Consider the following 17,213-nt stretch of genomic DNA (forward strand, 5'->3'; position numbering starts at 1 on the left):
ATAAATTAATTAAATACAATTGCTACAAATAAATAAAAATTAAATAAACTAGCTACTAGCTAAGTACAAAAAATAAAAAAGAACTAAGTTACAAAAAATAAAAAAATATTTACAAACATAAGAAAAATATTACAACAATTTTAAACTAATTACACCTACTCTAAGCCCCCTAATAAAATAACAAAGCCCCCCAAAATAAAAAAATGCCCTACCCTATTCTAAATTACTAAAGTTCAAAGCTCTTTTACCTTACCAGCCCTGAACAGGGCCCTTTGCGGGGCATGCCCCAAGAAATACAGCTCTTTTGCCTGTAAAAAAAACCATACAATACCCAAGCCCCCCAACATTACAACCCACCACCCACATACCCCTAATCTAACCCAAACCCCCCTTAAATAAACCTAACACTAAGCCCCTGAAGATCATCCTACCTTGTCTTCACCTCACCGGGTATCACACCGATCCGTCCAGAAGAGCTCCTCCGATGTCCTGATCCAAGCCCAAGCGGGGGGCTGAAGAGGTCCATGATCCGGCTGAAGTCTTCATCCAAGCGGGGCAGAAGAGGTCTTCCATCTGATTGAAGTCTTCATCCAAGCGGCATTAATCCGGAGCGAAGCGGCAGCATCCTGAAGACCTCCACCGCGGAACATCCATCCTGGCCGACGACTGAACGACGAATGACGGTTCCTTTAAATGACGTCATCCAAGATGGCGTCCCTCGAATTCCGATTGGCTGATAGGATTCTATCAGCCAATCGGAATTAAGGTAGGAATATTCTGATTGGCTGATGGAATCAGCCAATCAGAATCAAGTTCAATCCGATTGGCTGATCCAATCAGCCAATCAGATTGAGCTTGCATTCTATTGGCTGATCGGAACAGCCAATAGAATGCAAGCTCAATCTGATTGGCTGATTGGATCAGCCAATCGGATTGAACTTGATTCTGATTGGCTGATTCCATCAGCCAATCAGAATATTCCTACCTTAATTCCGATTGGCTGATAGAATCCTATCAGCCAATCGGAATTCGAGGGACGCCATCTTGGATGACGTCATTTAAAGGAACCGTCATTCGTCGTTCAGTCGTCGGCCAGGATGGATGTTCCGCGGTGGAGGTCTTCAGGATGCTGCCGCTTCGCTCCGGATGGATGCCGCTTGGATGAAGACTTCAATCGGATGGAAGACCTCTTCTGCCCCGCTTGGAAGAAGACTTCAGCCGGATCATGGACCTCTTCAGCCCCCCGCTTGGGCTTGGATCAGGACATCGGAGGAGCTCTTCTGGACGGATCGGTGTGATACCCGGTGAGGTGAAGACAAGGTAGGATGATCTTCAGGGGCTTAGTGTTAGGTTTATTTAAGGGGGGTTTGGGTTAGATTAGGGGTATGTGGGTGGTGGGTTGTAATGTTGGGGGGCTTGGGTATTGTATGTTTTTTTTTTACAGGCAAAAGAGCTGTATTTCTTGGGGCATGCCCCGCAAAGGGCCCTGTTCAGGGCTGGTAAGGTAAAAGAGCTTTGAACTTTAGTAATTTAGAATAGGGTAGGGCATTTTTTTATTTTGGGGGGCTTTGTTATTTTATTAGGGGGCTTAGAGTAGGTGTAATTAGTTTAAAATTGTTGTAATATTTTTCTTATGTTTGTAAATATTTTTTTATTTTTTGTAACTTAGTTCTTTTTTATTTTTTGTACTTTAGCTAGTTTATTTAATTGTATTTATTTGTAGCAATTGTATTTAATTAATTTATTAGTGTTAGGTTAATTGTAGGTAATTGTAGGTAGTTTATTTAATTAATTTATTGATAGTCTAGTGTTAGGTTTAATTGTAACTTAGGTTACGAATTCTTTTACAGGTAAATTTGTAATTATTTTAACTATTTTAGCTATTAAATAGTTCTTAACTATTTAATAGCTATTGTACCTGGTTAAAATAAATACAAAGTTACCTGTAAAATAAATATTAATCCTAAAATAGCTATAATATAATTATAATTTATATTGTAGCTATATTAGGATTTATTTTACAGGTAAGTATTTAGCTTTAAATAGGAATAATTTATTTAATAAGAGTTAATTAATTTCGTTAGATTTAAATTATATTTAACTTAGGGGGTGTTAGTGTTAGGGTTAGACTTAGCTTTAAGGGTTAATACATTTATTAGAATAGCGGTGAGCTCCGGTCGGCAGATTAGGGGTTAATAATTGAAGTTAGGTGTCGGCGATGTTAGGGAGGGCAGATTAGGGGTTAATACTATTTATTATAGGGTTAGTGAGGCGGATTAGGGGTTAATAACTTTATTATAGTAGCGCTCAGGTCCGGTCGGCAGATTGTAGGCAGGTGGAGGCGACGTTGAGGGGGGAAGATTAGGGGTTAATAAATATAACATAGGGGTCGGCGGTGTTAGGGGCAGCAGATTAGGGGTACATAAGGATAACGTAGGTGGCGGCGCTTTGCGGTCGGCAGATTAGGGGTTAATAAGTGTAGGCAGGTGGAGGCGACGTTGAGGGGGGCAGATTAGGGGTTAATAAATATAATATAGGGGTCGGCGGTGTTAGGGGCAGCAGATTAGGGGTACATAAGGATAACGTAGGTGGCGGCGCTTTGCAGTCGGCAGATTAGGGGTTAATAAGTGTAGGTAGGTGGAGGCGACGTTGTGGGGGGCAGGTTAGGGGTCAATAAATATAATACAGGGATCGGCGGTGTTAGGGGCAGCAGATTAGGGGTACATAAGGATAACGTAGGTGGCGGTCGGCAGATTAGGGGTTAAAAAAATGTATTCGAGTGTTGGCGATGTGGGGGGACCTCGGTTTAGGGGTACATAGGTAGTTTATGGGTGTTAGTGTACTTTAGAGTACAGTAGTTAAGAGCTTTATGAACCGGCGTTAGCCCAGAAAGCTCTTAACTACTGACTTTTTTCCTGCGGCTGGAGTTTTGTCGTTAGATGTCTAACGCTCACTTCAGAAACGACTCTAAATACCGGAGTTAGAAAGATCCCATTGAAATGATAGGATACGCAATTTACGTAAGGGGATCTGCGGTATGGAAAAGTCGCGGCTGAAAAGTGAGCGTTAGACCCTATTTTGAGTGACTCCAAATACCGGCGGTAGCCTAAAACCAGCGTTAGGAGCCTCTAACGCTGGTTTTCACGGCTAACGCCAAACTCCAAATCTAGGTCTAAGTGTTGTAAAACTCTACTTATCAAATGACATATAGTGATATTACTAATAATAGTGAAAACGGTTCGCTAAGGGGTTAACAAAAATCTCCCTATATGTGAAAAAATATGTATAATTGTTTCGCCAGAGTCCGAATAAAGTTGTATTTTTATGTGACAATACTTATTAGTGTCCTACTTAAAGGATAAAGTGAATATGTGTACGTGTTTCCTGTACCTCTATTTTCCTAGATCTAAGATCTTTTCAAATACGATATGTTTAGCTAAACTAAACTGAAATATTATATAAATATGTGTGCCCAATACAGTTATAAATCAAACTGTCACAAAGTTAATTTCAAACAATATATTTTATATAAAAAAAATCTTTGTTAAAAGATGCAAGATGCACAATTACAATCCTAAAATTGGTCTAGTTGACCCATGTACCTTACACAAACTACCCAATGGTACAATATAAATAATAGGGACGTCTCCCCAATACTAAATGGCCTATAGCTAAAAACGGCAGTTTTCTGACATATAATCACAAATTTACAACAGCATGCAAAATGGTGTATGCCTTGGATGAGGTTAAAATAGCTTCCCAGTAGGGATCCTTAATGTTCAGACTTTAGCTTTCGTAGCGGTAGAAATGATAAAGCTCTGGTTTGAGCGAAACGCGTCGATCTATGTGACTGCTGATCTATTAACTTGTTTTTATTCAACTTTTAAAAGTTTAAATCCACTTGCTGCTAAGTGGAACGGCTTCATCTTTCTCATAACAACCCGAGTTGCGGATCCAATTTTAACTACTCTTCAGAGACTTTCCTTTCCCTGTGTGCAGTAAGCACTAAGTGCAGGACATCTCTGGTAATTTTATAAATTGATATACAATTGTGAGATAATGAAATTTGGAGGACACCTACCAAGAATCAAGAAAAGCCAATCCTAATCGGGATACCTGTAAGTGACGTCAGACGCCAAGACACATGCGGCGCTTTCAAGTCACTAGGTAAGAGCTAAGACAGCTGCTGTGTAATGGCTCTACTGAGAACGCCGAGAAGACAAGGTAATACCAGCTGGAATTAAGGACTTAAAAGTGCCTGTTAAATGTACTCTTGCCAGCCACTAACGCCGAACACTGATCACAAAGTATTGAACTTTTAATAATTTCTACCGCTACGGAAAGCTAAAGTCTGAACATTAAGGATCCCTACTGGGAAGCTATTTTAACCTCACCCAAGGCATACACCATTTTGCATGCTGTTGTAAATTTGTGATTATATGTCAGAAAACTGCTGTTTTTAGCTATAGGCCATTTAGTATTGGGGAGACGTCCCTATTATTTATATTGTACCATTGGGTAGTTTGTGTAAGGTACATGGGTCAACTAGACCAATTTTAGGATTGTAATTGTGCATCTTGCATCTTTTAACAAAGATTTTTTTGATATAAAATAAATTGTTTGAAATTAATTTTGTGACAGTTTGATTTATAACTGTATTGGGCACACATATTTATATAATATTCCAGTTTAGTTTAGCTAAACATATCGTATTTGAATCTTAGATCTAGGAAAATAGAGGTACAGGAAACACGTACACATATTCACTTTATCCTTTAAGTAGGACACTAATTTGTAAAGTATTGTCACATAAAAATACAACCTGTTATTCGGACCCTGGCGCAACAATTATACATATGTTTTCACATATACGGAGATTTTTGTTAACCCCTTAGCGAACCGTTTTCACTATTATTAGTAATATCACTATATGTCATTTGATTAGTAGAGTTTTACAACACTTACGCCTAGATTTAGAGTTTTGCGGCCAAAGGGGTGCGTTAGCTACGCATGTTTTTCCCCCCTGCACCTTTTAAATAACGCTGGTATTTAGAGTTCTCTGAAGGGCTGCGTTAGGCTCCAAAAAGGGAGCGTACAGGCATATTTACGGCCACTTCAACTCTCAATACCAGCGTTGCTTACAGTAGGGGCTAGCTGGAAAAACGTGCTCATGCACGATATCCCCATAGGAAACAATGGGGCAGTTTGGGCTGAAAAAAAACCTAACACCTGCAAAAAAGCAGCGTTAAGCTCCTAACGCAGCCCCATTGTTTCCTATGGGGAAACAGTTTCTAAGTCTGCACCTAACACCATAACATGTACCCCGAGTCTAAACACCCCTAACCTTACACTTATTTACCCCTAATCTGCCACCCCACTATCGCTGACCCCTGCATTATATTATTAACCCCTAATCTGCCGCTCCGGACACCGCCGCAACCTACATTATAGCTATGTACCCCTAATCTGCTGACCCTAACATCGCCGACCCCTATATTATATTTATTAACCCCTAATCTGCCGCCCCAATGTCGCCGCTACCTAGCTACACTTATTAATCCCTAATCTGCCGACCAGACCTCGACGCCACTATAGTAAATGTATTAACCCCTAAACCGCCGAACTCCCGCCTCGCAAACCCTATAATAAATAGTATTAACCCCTAATCTGCCCCCCCTAACATCGCCGACACCTAACTTCAAGTATTAACCCCTAATCTGCCCACCGGACCTCGCCGCTACTCTAATAAATGTATTAACCCCTAAAGCTAAGTCTAACCCTAACCCTAAATTAAATATAATTTTAATCTAACGAAATAAATTAAATATTATTAACTAAAGTCTTCCTATTTAAAACTAAATACTTACCTGTAAAATAAACCCTAATATAGCTACAATATAACAAATAATTATATTGTATCTATTTTAGGATTTATATTTATTTTACAGGCAACTTTGTATTTATTTTAACTAGGTACAATAGCTATTAAATAGTTATTTACATTTAATAGCTACCTAGTTAAAATAATTACCAAATTACCTGTAAAATAAATCCTAACCTAAGTTACAATTAAACCTAACACTACACTATCAATAAATAAATTAAATCAATTAACTACAAGTACCTACAATTAAATAAACTAAACTAAATTACAAAAAAAAACAAACACTAAATTACAAAAAATAAAAAAAGATTACAAGAATTTTAAGCTAATTACACCTACTCTAAGCCCCCTAATAAAATAACAAAGACCCCCAAAATAAAAAAATTCCCTACCCTAATCTAAATTAAAATAGTTAACAGCTCTATTACCTTACCAGCCCTTAAAAGGGCTTTTTGCGGGGCATGCCCAAAAGAAATCAGCTCTTTTGCCTGTAAAAAAAAACACAATACCACCCCCCAACATTACAACCCACCACCCACATACCCCTACTCTAACCCAAACCCCCCTTAAATAAATCTAACACTACCCCCCTGAAGATCTCCCTACCTTGAGTCGTCTTCACTCAGCCGAGCACTGATGGACCAAAAAAAGACATCCGGAGCGGCCGAAGTCTTCATCCTATCCGGGCAGAAGAGGACATCTGGACCGGCAGACATCTTCATCCAAGCGGCATCTTCTATCTTCATCCATCCAACAAGGAGCGGCTCCATCTTCAAGACCTCCGGCGCGGAACATCCTCTTCCTACCGACGACTACCGACGAATGAAGGTTCCTTTAAGTGACGTCATCCAAGATGGCGTCCCTTTAATTACGATTGGCTGATAACTATTTAACTATTTAATAGCTATTGTACCTAGTTAAAATAAATACAAAGTTGCCTGTAAAATAAATATAAATCCTAAAATAGATACAATATAATTATTCGTTATATTGTAGCTATATTAGGGTTTATTTTACAGGTAAGTATTTAGTTTTAAATAGGAAGACTTTAGTTAATAATATTTAATTTATTTTGTTAGATTAAAATTATATTTAACTTAGGGGGGTGTAAGGGTTAGGGTTAGACTTAGCTTTAGGGGTTAATACATTTATTAGAGTAGCGGTGAGTTCCTGTCGGCAGATTAGGGGTTAATACTTGAAGTTAGGTGTCGGCGATGTTAGTGAGGGCAGATTAAGGGTTAATAATATTTATTATAGGGTTTTTGAGGCGGGAGTGAGGTGGTTTAGGGGTTAATACATTTATTAGAGTAGCGGCTAGGTCCAGTCGGCAGATTAGGGGTTAATAAGTGTAGGTAAGGTAGCGGCAACGTTGGGAGGGAAAGATTAGGGGTAAAAAAATATTATGTAGGTGTCGGCGATGTTAGGGGCAGCAGATTAGGGGTACATCGGGATAATGTAGGTGGCGGCAGTGTGGGGTCGGCAGATTAGGGGTTAAAAAAAATTATTAGAGTGGCGGCGATGTGGGGGGACCTCGGTTTAGGGGTACATAGGTAGTTTATGGGTGTTAGTGTACTTTAGAGCACAGTAGTTAAGAGCTTTATAAACCGGCGTTAGCCCAGAAAGCTCTTAACTACTGACTTTTTTCTGCGGCTGGAGTCTTGTCGGTAGAGGGTCTACCGCTCACTTCAGCCAAGACTCTAAATACCGGCGTTAGGAAGATCCCACTGAAAAGATAGGCTACACAATTGGCGTAAGGGGATCTGCGGTATGGAAAAGTCGCGAATTGGAAGTGAGCGTTAGACCCTTTCCTGGCTGACTCTAAATACCAGCGGGCGGTAAAAAGCAGCGTTAGGAGCCCTTAACGCTGCTTTGATGGCTAACGCAGAACTCTAAATCTAGGCGTTAATTTGCAAAGCTTTGCCACATAAAAATATACACTAATATTTGGTCCATAGCGTAAAAAAATTAAAAAAAAATTCACATATAGGGAGATTGTTAACCCCTAAGTATATTGTTATCACTATTAGTAATATCACTATTATGTTATTTGACAAGTAGAGTTCTACAACACCTAATATACCTCTCCAACCTATACCTTCAGCTAATCCTAGCGCACCTACTAATCTCTTTTTACTAATCTCTTTTTACCCCATACTTTCCTTTTGGAAGATTAAAGGATCTTTCAATAACTGTAGGTGTTTGGTATTCCTAGATTTACCAGCGCACTACTACATCACCATAGAAATATTATCATGCATTCAGTTTTGTTCACTGCCGAATGCAGAAGTTGGATGCTGCTTTTGGTATTTGGCTCTTTTCGGAGCTGAATATCCTCTTTTGTGAGTGAAACAAACTAAGATCTGTGCAAATCTGCACAAGAGGATATTCGGCTCTGAACAGAGCCAAATACTGAAAGCAGCCTCCAACTTCCGCATTCAGCGGTGCACAAAATTGCAGAATGCAAACCGCTAATATTAAGAGCTGCAAGGCCAGGCACAGCAGTCGAAATGACTAGAGCTAGGTCTTGTTTGATTCTGGCTATCACCGTGGATAGCAACACAAATGAAGGAAATATTTAAATCAGCTTGAAGACCAGGGAGACACTAATGCATCTATTTGATCTGCCTTAGAATCACGAAACCTGGCATAATATCAGGATGGCTCATAATTCAAGCAAGAGGCCATAAGATCTATGTGTGGCAAGCTCCAGCATCCAGTTATATGGTCAAACACCTCCTTGTTTATAGACTTTTCCCTCAAGTTAAGGTACTTAACCAATTGTTAAGGTACTTATCCAATTGTTCTCTCCCCGAGATGTAAATGGCTAAGATCATGCATTGATGATGCTCTGCCCACATTAAAACGTGTGACGCTTCTTTAATTGCCAGGTAACTGACAGTTCTGCCCTGAGGTTGGACCAAATCAGAAGGGCTCTGAAGATTGCATGGTGTTTCAAAAATGTTTATTGGTAACCACACTGCCTAAGAAGAGACTTCTTGTGATACCCCCAGAAAGCAAACTCAACCTTTCAGCCTGGCATCTGTGGTTATCACAACCAATATTAGCCGAAGAAAGGGGCCTCCAGAACAAGGAATCGGTGAGTCTGCCACCCTGTCAAAGATTATCTCACCTTGTGGTCCAACATGATCTTCTGAGACAGATCCTTGTCATCTCCATTCCACAACTGCTGCACCCTTGATTGGAGAGGAGACTGAAGAGACCGTCCTTTTTTGGTACTATGAAAAGTTTGGAGTAGAACCCATGGCTTATTTCTGAAACCAGGGCAGGAGAAATAACTACCATTGTCCCCAAGTCTTATACACAAGCAAGGGATCTGGGACAGCAGGAATCTTCCTTAAGAAGGTTTTGATCAAAAGCTTATTCGGTACCCCTGAGATATACTTTTGTCAGGGTTCTGTCCCTTTAACAGTGGGTGTTACTCTAGTTCTCTCTACCTAATAAAACCTCCCCTTCCTTTTTCTAAATGCTTGGTATTCTTACTACGTTTGAGTCCTGAGCCTGTATCCTGATCTTGAAGTTTTGTTTGCAGAACTGGAGTTATGTACCTTTCATCTCAAGGATTTCATAACTCCTTTACTTTTGTTTGAAATTACCTTAAGTTTGGGATTAGTAGTTTCCTAAGCATCTTTAGCTGTATATTAACTGTCTCTCATTACAGCCTCTCCGGAGTTCTAAAATCCTGTCGACTCTACGCTGAACCTGTCAGCTGATCGCCTCTGCTACTTCCGCATTCGGTAAAACTGCATGTCATCAGAGCGGGTCTGTGCACAGACAGGGACGCTGACACCAGAGCTATGCAAATCCCACAGATCCTTTATCTGCTCATACCGCAACTTACTTTGCTTTGTGTTAGACAGTTGAGATCTCCCAAAACAGGTACCTTGATTTTTTATCTTGCTATGATTCTGTACACTCAGTCTGCTGCCATAGACTACTTCTAGTATTCTGTTAGAAGTCCCAGCATATAACAATACTGTGTATTCATTAATCCATAGATTATCTACCAACTTCATAGTAGCAGAAGTATAACAGGTTTTAATTACTGCCAGATTCACTTCACAGTAACAAATTTATGGTAATTTATACAAGTATATACCTTGGAATTTATTGCCAGATTAAGAGCTGCTATCAACTAGTATACTTGTTACATTGTAGCTATTCTACTGTTGTGATTCTCATTTCTGTTAGATGTTATATATTTCGTAAACTACATTACACCTTTCCAATACACAAGGTTCTTGACTGATCTCTCCCTAGCCTCTTGAAATATTCAATATGTCACCTACCAGAGATTCAACTGGAATGGGGGCCACACCTTTGTGACTTTAAAGGCATAAGTGGTTTTTTTTTGGCTTGTTTTGAATTGGACAAGGCAATGGTAGGTTTTCAAGATGGTTTAGGTTAACTTACTCTCTTTTTAGAGAAAGAGGGGGTTTTTATGAGTCTTATATTGTGAAAAGGACAAGAAACCTCTCACAGACCTGATTCTTCCTTTAGACTTTTTTATCTTGTCGCAGGAAATCTCCCTTAACTCCAGTGACTGTTGCAATAATTCCATACAGGCCTGGTTCAAGCAACATTTTTTACTGTTCTCAGAGACCATATCATCAGACCAGTACTTGAGCCATAATGTTCCTCTAGCCAGAACAGCCAAAGCAGCAAATTTTGCATTAATGCATATATTTTCCACAGCTGCCATGATTAAGTTAAATCGGCATTGGGATCTCTTTCCGAAATTAGTTCTGAAAGGTTATCGCACCAGATTATAGTAGCTTGAGCAACAAAAGATACAAGAACAGCTAGCCAAAACATAAAGCCTGTGAGCTGGATGGAACACCTGTAAAAGCTTTAAAGCTTTCCTTCAATCAGATCTCTAAAAAAGAAGCTATCCTCCAAAGGAATTGTAGTCTTAGACATGGGCTCACCACATGAAGTACACATCTGAGCAGGGGGATTCATGAGAACATCTTTGCATAGTAAAAATAGCTGTGAAGGCATTAAATTATCAGTGGATCACCCTTCCAAGGGGTCAGCGTTTTGTCGGGAGACTTAAGCTGCACTTCTTTACTACACAATACATTATAGGAAACAGTAAGGATAGATTATGAATATGTGAAACAGATATTGGGACTAAAACAATATAAAGGCACAGAAATAGTTAATTCCAAATGGGTTAAACAAATATAGTAATTGTACATGGTACACCTGATATCAGTAAGGTTTACAGTAATTGTGTACAGTCACTTTAAGCGCTAAGGAATTTAACTGAAATAGCTATTTTAAGCTGAATTTAATTAAGACCAGCAAATAAGGGGTTAAAATAATGAGTGCACCAGCTCTGTGCATAGTACTTACCTGTCAGCACCTTCATCTACTGTGCTTATCTCGGCTGCAGACAACTGCTTCAAGCAGCCGGGCAGTGCAAGCAAGGTGCCTAAGATCTGGTATGGAGCAGCACACTCTAGACCAGGAGATTTGTGGGCATGCCTGATGGCATCTCTACATTTTCGAGAAGAAAATAATTGTCTGTCTGAACCTCCTGCCTATCCCTCTGTCCTTTCTAAGCCCTCTGAGGAGGAAATTATGCCTCAGTAGTGAAGATCAGCACTTCAGATAGTACCGCACTCCATGTTGGAGGCAAAGATTTGACTGAAGGATTATGGGAAAGTGTGAGAGATTAAATATTTGGGATGTAGGAGTGCTTTTGCCTCCTCCTAGTGGACTGCAGTGTAATCCTACATGTGATGTCTCATGGACTCTCACCATTTTATAAAATAAAAATTATCTGTATTTCAAAAGAAATAGGTGGGGTTACAATAAAACCTAAAACATGTATTTATTTACACAGTGTCACTCTGTAAATTACCGATTGCAGTTCTTAAAAAAGACAACTCATGTTTCTCCTAAGACAAAGAACATGTGGTGTTACTTTCAATACAGGTCTACAAACACCGCTTTGCTGGCCCCTCTATTACACTATGGATAAATATGTTGCCTGTACAACAGGATATCGTGCATGAAGAGAGATCATTTATCTCTATTTATACAAAGACATAACGTAATATGTTTACTGATCTAACCCGTATACATATCTACAATTATATGATCGCTACAGAGTAACATAGCCAGAACTTGACATATATTTTGATATCCTGTCTCAGACAGAACAGCATTATTTAGTAAAACAGTGACTTTAAATCATCTACATAAAATAAATGGTGTTAAGATTAAAGGTGAAATAATATACAGCATGGGTTTAGTTTATGCATGCTTTGCTTCCATATAGTTTGTTACTAACTGAGGCACTACCAGGTATATTAATTGCAAATGGGAACTATATGAACACGTCAAAGTTACATTGTCATATTGTCTTTTTCCCACTGACCATTTTAATGAGCTAGGCTACTATGTAATTCTTAAAAATTACTTTCTGTCAAATAATTTAGCAGATGTTTAGTCTGCTGTCATAATGCAGCACCTGTTCCAAGATGTACGAATTGTATCCTGCCCTGCAGGTCCTTTAATTCAGACATGTGAGGCAAGAACTGAAAGGTGGTTGTTTTGTAGTTGTTTTATTAAAGCCTTTTAATTTTTTTATGTTCTTTTTATATTTTCTTTTTCATTATAACTCAATGATTCTAGGATAAAAAAGAATTATCATGGGAAGTTAAATCAAGAAACCTTGACAAGGAAGTCAGCCAACATAATGCCTATACAGGTGGCCCTCGTTTTACAACGGTTCAATTTACACCGTTTCAGAATAACAACCTTTTTCTCCAGTCATGTGACTGCTATTGAAAAGCATTGAGAAGCAGTGCATTTATTAAACTAGTCAGTAGGTGGAGCTGTTCGCTAGTGTTGCAGCAGAGCCAAGCAAGCTGAAATTAATAAGTTTAACCAGACCTGAGCGGTCTATCGAGCAGGTTTCAAAGGAACAAGATCTTCCTGTCTATAACTCAGTCCAGATTGGAATGCATAAGAACTGTTTGCAAAAAAATGCAAGTGAAGTCTGTATTGTGTGATTATTTTATTAGGTTTATAATGCTGTTTAGCAAATGTTTTTGTTCATTTAACTTAGTTTAATTATATATTTTGTGTTGTGTGATTATTTTATTAGGTTTATAATGCTGTCTAGCATTTAAAGTCTTCATTTCAAAGCTTTAAAAATAATGTATTATGTGTTACTTATGACAATTTTGAGAGGTGCCTGGAACCTATCTCCCTCACTTCCCATTGACTTACATTATAAACTGGGTTTCAATTTGCAACGGTTTCGATTTACAACCATTCCTTCTGGAACCTAACCCCGGCGTAAACTGAGGGCTACCTGTACTACATAGTCTGCGCATGTTTTGAGAAGTCTAGGATATTTCATTTTTTGCTGTGTTATCCAGTTATATTGACAATCATTGGCACTAAAACCCAGGAATTCCCCTGTAAACATTTTTATTAAATAATGTATTTTTAATACAAATATAATTGTTTGGTTTTTTAAAAGATTTTTACTATGATTTTTATTTAATATGGTTTTTTTATGTTTAATATTTTTCATATTTTTTTAAAGTAATGGTAAACACTACATGTTTCAAAATCAGTTCCAGAATCTAAGTAATATTTTACAGGGACTTCAATTGATCACTTCTAATAAAGATGCGTTGTAACGTACTTTTTAATCTAGCCGTGCCATTCTAATACCCCTCGCTCCTGCTGCCCACTTCAAAAGTCATGTTTTTGTGAGCTTACGGTTTGAACTGTTCTCCAATCAGCACGCTTGCCAAAGGGCACTTTTTTGTAGCTGGAGAATAGTTCAGACCATTAGATCACCAAAAAAAAGAAAGAAAAAAAAAAAAAGAGTTTTGAAATGGGCGGTCATAGTGCAGGGTATTAGAATGGCACAGCTAGATTAAAAAGATAGATTACAGTGCATCTTTATTATAAGTGGTTAATTAAAGTCCATCTAAAGAATTGCTTAGATTCCAGACCTGATTTTAAAACATGTAGTTTTCCTTCACTAAAGGGACTTGAGACAAAAAAAATATGTATTTCGCTATTCAGACAGAGCATCCAATATTCAAAAAGTTTCCAAATTATGTATATTATCAAATATGCTTCATTCTCATGCTATTTTTTTTATTTAAGAGCATACCTAAGTAGGTACATTGCATGTGTTTGGAACACTACATGGCAGCAAACACTAATGACAACTAGTAATTGCTCTTGCAAATGTATGATATTGTTAAAAGTATTGTTGCAAAACTGCTTCCATATAGGGCAATATTTATCATTGCTATTCTCCTATATTTGTGCCTACAAATGTGCACACACATAAATGCCCCTATTTATAATTCAAAAATGCCCCTTAAAATTGTGCAAGTTCGACTGTGAAATTCTCCTACTCCCGTTCTCCTTGGTGCACAGGTGCGCCAAAAAAGGGTTATATTAGATTGTTTTAGTCATATTTCCTATAGTACACCCTCTTTAATTTGACTAGTTAGTGGGACTGACGTCTCCTGCAAATATCTACATTGAAGTTCTCCATAACTACTGTGGAGAACAGCTTTAGAAATCTATTCTCTACCAGTTGTAAAAGCAATGTTATAAAAAAAAGGGCTCAACAAGGCAAGAAAATATATTAGGAAGCGCAATCATAATGTATATTGTAGTGCAATATATATATATATATTTGAGTTTAAAAATATATATATACTGTAATGCAAAAATAATATATAAACGGCACAAAAATAATATCTATTGGGGCACAAAAAATATATAAAAAAGAAGTACAGGAATAGAATTGCAAAATAATGAACACAGATCTATTTTTTCCATAACAGTTTTTTTTGAAGAGGGGCGTTAACAAAACTACTAGTGGGGCTGTATAAATATTTCTACAGATTCAAATACAACTTACATGAAGAATAGTTGCTTTTTTTCATTGATAAATAAGGCACCGATACTAATCTGGCTGGAGAAATGTATCTTTAAATCTCTGCAGCTCACCGATTGAGAAGCACAAAAAAACGTTTTTTTTCCCTATTTGAGCGCACAGATGCGCTGCTCTTAAGGCACCCTAAAGAGAACCCATAGGAGAATTACCCGGAGAATTCTCATTGAGCTTGAAAAATCTTGCTTCTAAATAGTGTTCCAAACATGTGAATGATCCTGAGCCTGCCTACCTAACTGGTTTTAAACAAAGGATAAAATAAATAATGAAATTATAATCCAAAATTGTTTTACTACACATAACTAGTATAATTACCTATACCCTACTATAGAAACAGGTCAAAAGAAGGGGGATTGTAGCACTTCATCTCTATATAGATTCAATATCACTTAAAATATAACTTTTAATTAATTAGATATATAAAATATACAGGAAATCCTGGTAAATCCCCCACAACACTAAAAACAAACAGGTCAAAAAATTCACACGACATAGGCTGTCAGCCTCCCTGTTTCCTGGCCGATAACTGCTACGTCGGCTTCAGGTGACAGAGGCAAGAGCAACATTACAAGGTGAATAAAAAACTTAAACAAATACACAAACGCGTTTCGGCCTGTGACCGGCCTTTCTCAATGTAACTCTAATTGTATAAAATAGGACAAACCGAATGCTGTAACAGCGTGTCTAAATACCATTCCTAGGATTGCGTTCTCCAATACCGACGCTTTGCGTATTGGCCACTGTCCCTCCCACCTTCACTCAGTAGTTATTGTTGGTTAAAAACGGGGTGTGTGTGAGAACGAGAACCTCATAGGTCAGTTAGACAAATAGTAAACAGTGGCTGGTGATATATGTATGAGCCGTAGTATATAGGTCCTATCATGCTGATAATATTTTGTTAGGGGAGTTATGTACTATGAGTGCCCAATATTACTTATGCATCTCCGCTGTGTAGGGTCTGTTACCAACAATACCATTTGATCATATAGCGTGCCCCAAACATTCGCAATACGTGAATATAGTCCATGTATTGAGGTGACACATATTCCAGCTAGTCAGGCAACATACAATGCATTGCTTACACCCATACTCACACTCTTAGGTATAATATCCCTCTAATACAAAGTACTCTAACATGCCCACGGAATTCCGTCTTGGCAATTACCATCACTGTTTGTTTTTAGTGTGGTGGGGGACTTACCAGGATTTCCTGGATATTTTATATATCTAATTAATTAAAAGTTATATTTTAAGTGATATTGAATCTATATAGAGGTGGAGTGCTACAATCCCCCTTCTTTTGCCCTGTTTCTATAGTAGGGTTTAGGTAAGTATACTATTTGCTTAAGGGAAGCACCAGTCCCAACTTGGGGCCCTTTTTTCCTCTAGATTAACCACCGCAGTGCCAGTAATATCCTTTCTCTAATACTACACATAACTAAACATTTTCTATTAACATTTCAACATATATTACCTTTGTGGCTAGACGGCACTCCATGACCCTTATATTGAAATGAGATGTTGCAGCTTTATTCATTTCAACACAACTGTTGGCAATCACAAAAACTGCTTCATTTGGAAGCTTCACGTCTGTTGATCTCAGGGGACTGAACTCTATGAGTTTGGCCTGTTAAAATAGTAATAAAACCCATGTATTATTCATATTTTTGTATTAATTGTTTTCATAAATTATTTTGATCTATACTCTTTTTAAATAAAAACATTCTTTATATTGTGGATTATCAATGCTCAGCAAAATAATATATCCTATATAACCCAAATGTCACTTTAGAAAATAAAGACAAGTTATACCTGGTTTTTCTCAAATAAAAATTGTATTGAAATAGGTGAAGTTACCTTAAACATATGAAAACTGGGCTATAAAATGTACTTTATTTAAAAGCACATTGTTTATTTTAGTCCTAAATTAATTCAGGGCTGGAAATATCTACAATGTCATGTGATCATGGTGACCAAAACTGGTATTAGTGGATAGAAATGTGAACTCAAAGGGATGTGGAACACAATTTTTTTCTTTCATGATTTAGAAAGATCGTACATTTTAAACAACTTTCCAATTTACTTCTATTATCTAATTTGCTTCATTCTCTTGATAGTCTTTGTTGGGAAAGCATATCTAAATAGGCTCAGTAGCTGCTTATTAGTGGCTGCAAATATATGCCTCGTGTGATTGGCCCACCCCTGTGCATTGCTTTTTCTTTAACAAAGGATATCTAAAGAATGAAGCAAATTAGATAATAGAAGTAAATTAGAATGTTGTTTAAAACTGTATTCTCTATCTGAATCATGAAATAAATATTTTGGGTTTCATGTCCCATTCATTTTAAAGTCTTTTCTTATAGT

At 37.8% G+C, this 17,213-nt stretch overlaps 1 protein-coding gene across 1 annotated transcript in view; it reads right to left on the bottom strand.

Moving 5' to 3' along the window:
• The window catches only part of GALK2 (galactokinase 2), a 672,315-nt gene that overhangs the window by 188,576 nt on the left and 466,526 nt on the right, over positions 1–17,213 (bottom strand). Inside the window, 1 exon segment of the mRNA XM_053717454.1 lies at positions 16,324–16,476. Within this exon segment, the coding sequence (XP_053573429.1) occupies positions 16,324–16,476 (153 nt within the window).

The sequence above is a fragment of the Bombina bombina genome, chromosome 6 (genome assembly GCF_027579735.1).
Source record: "Bombina bombina isolate aBomBom1 chromosome 6, aBomBom1.pri, whole genome shotgun sequence".
Taxonomy (NCBI): domain Eukaryota; kingdom Metazoa; phylum Chordata; class Amphibia; order Anura; family Bombinatoridae; genus Bombina; species Bombina bombina.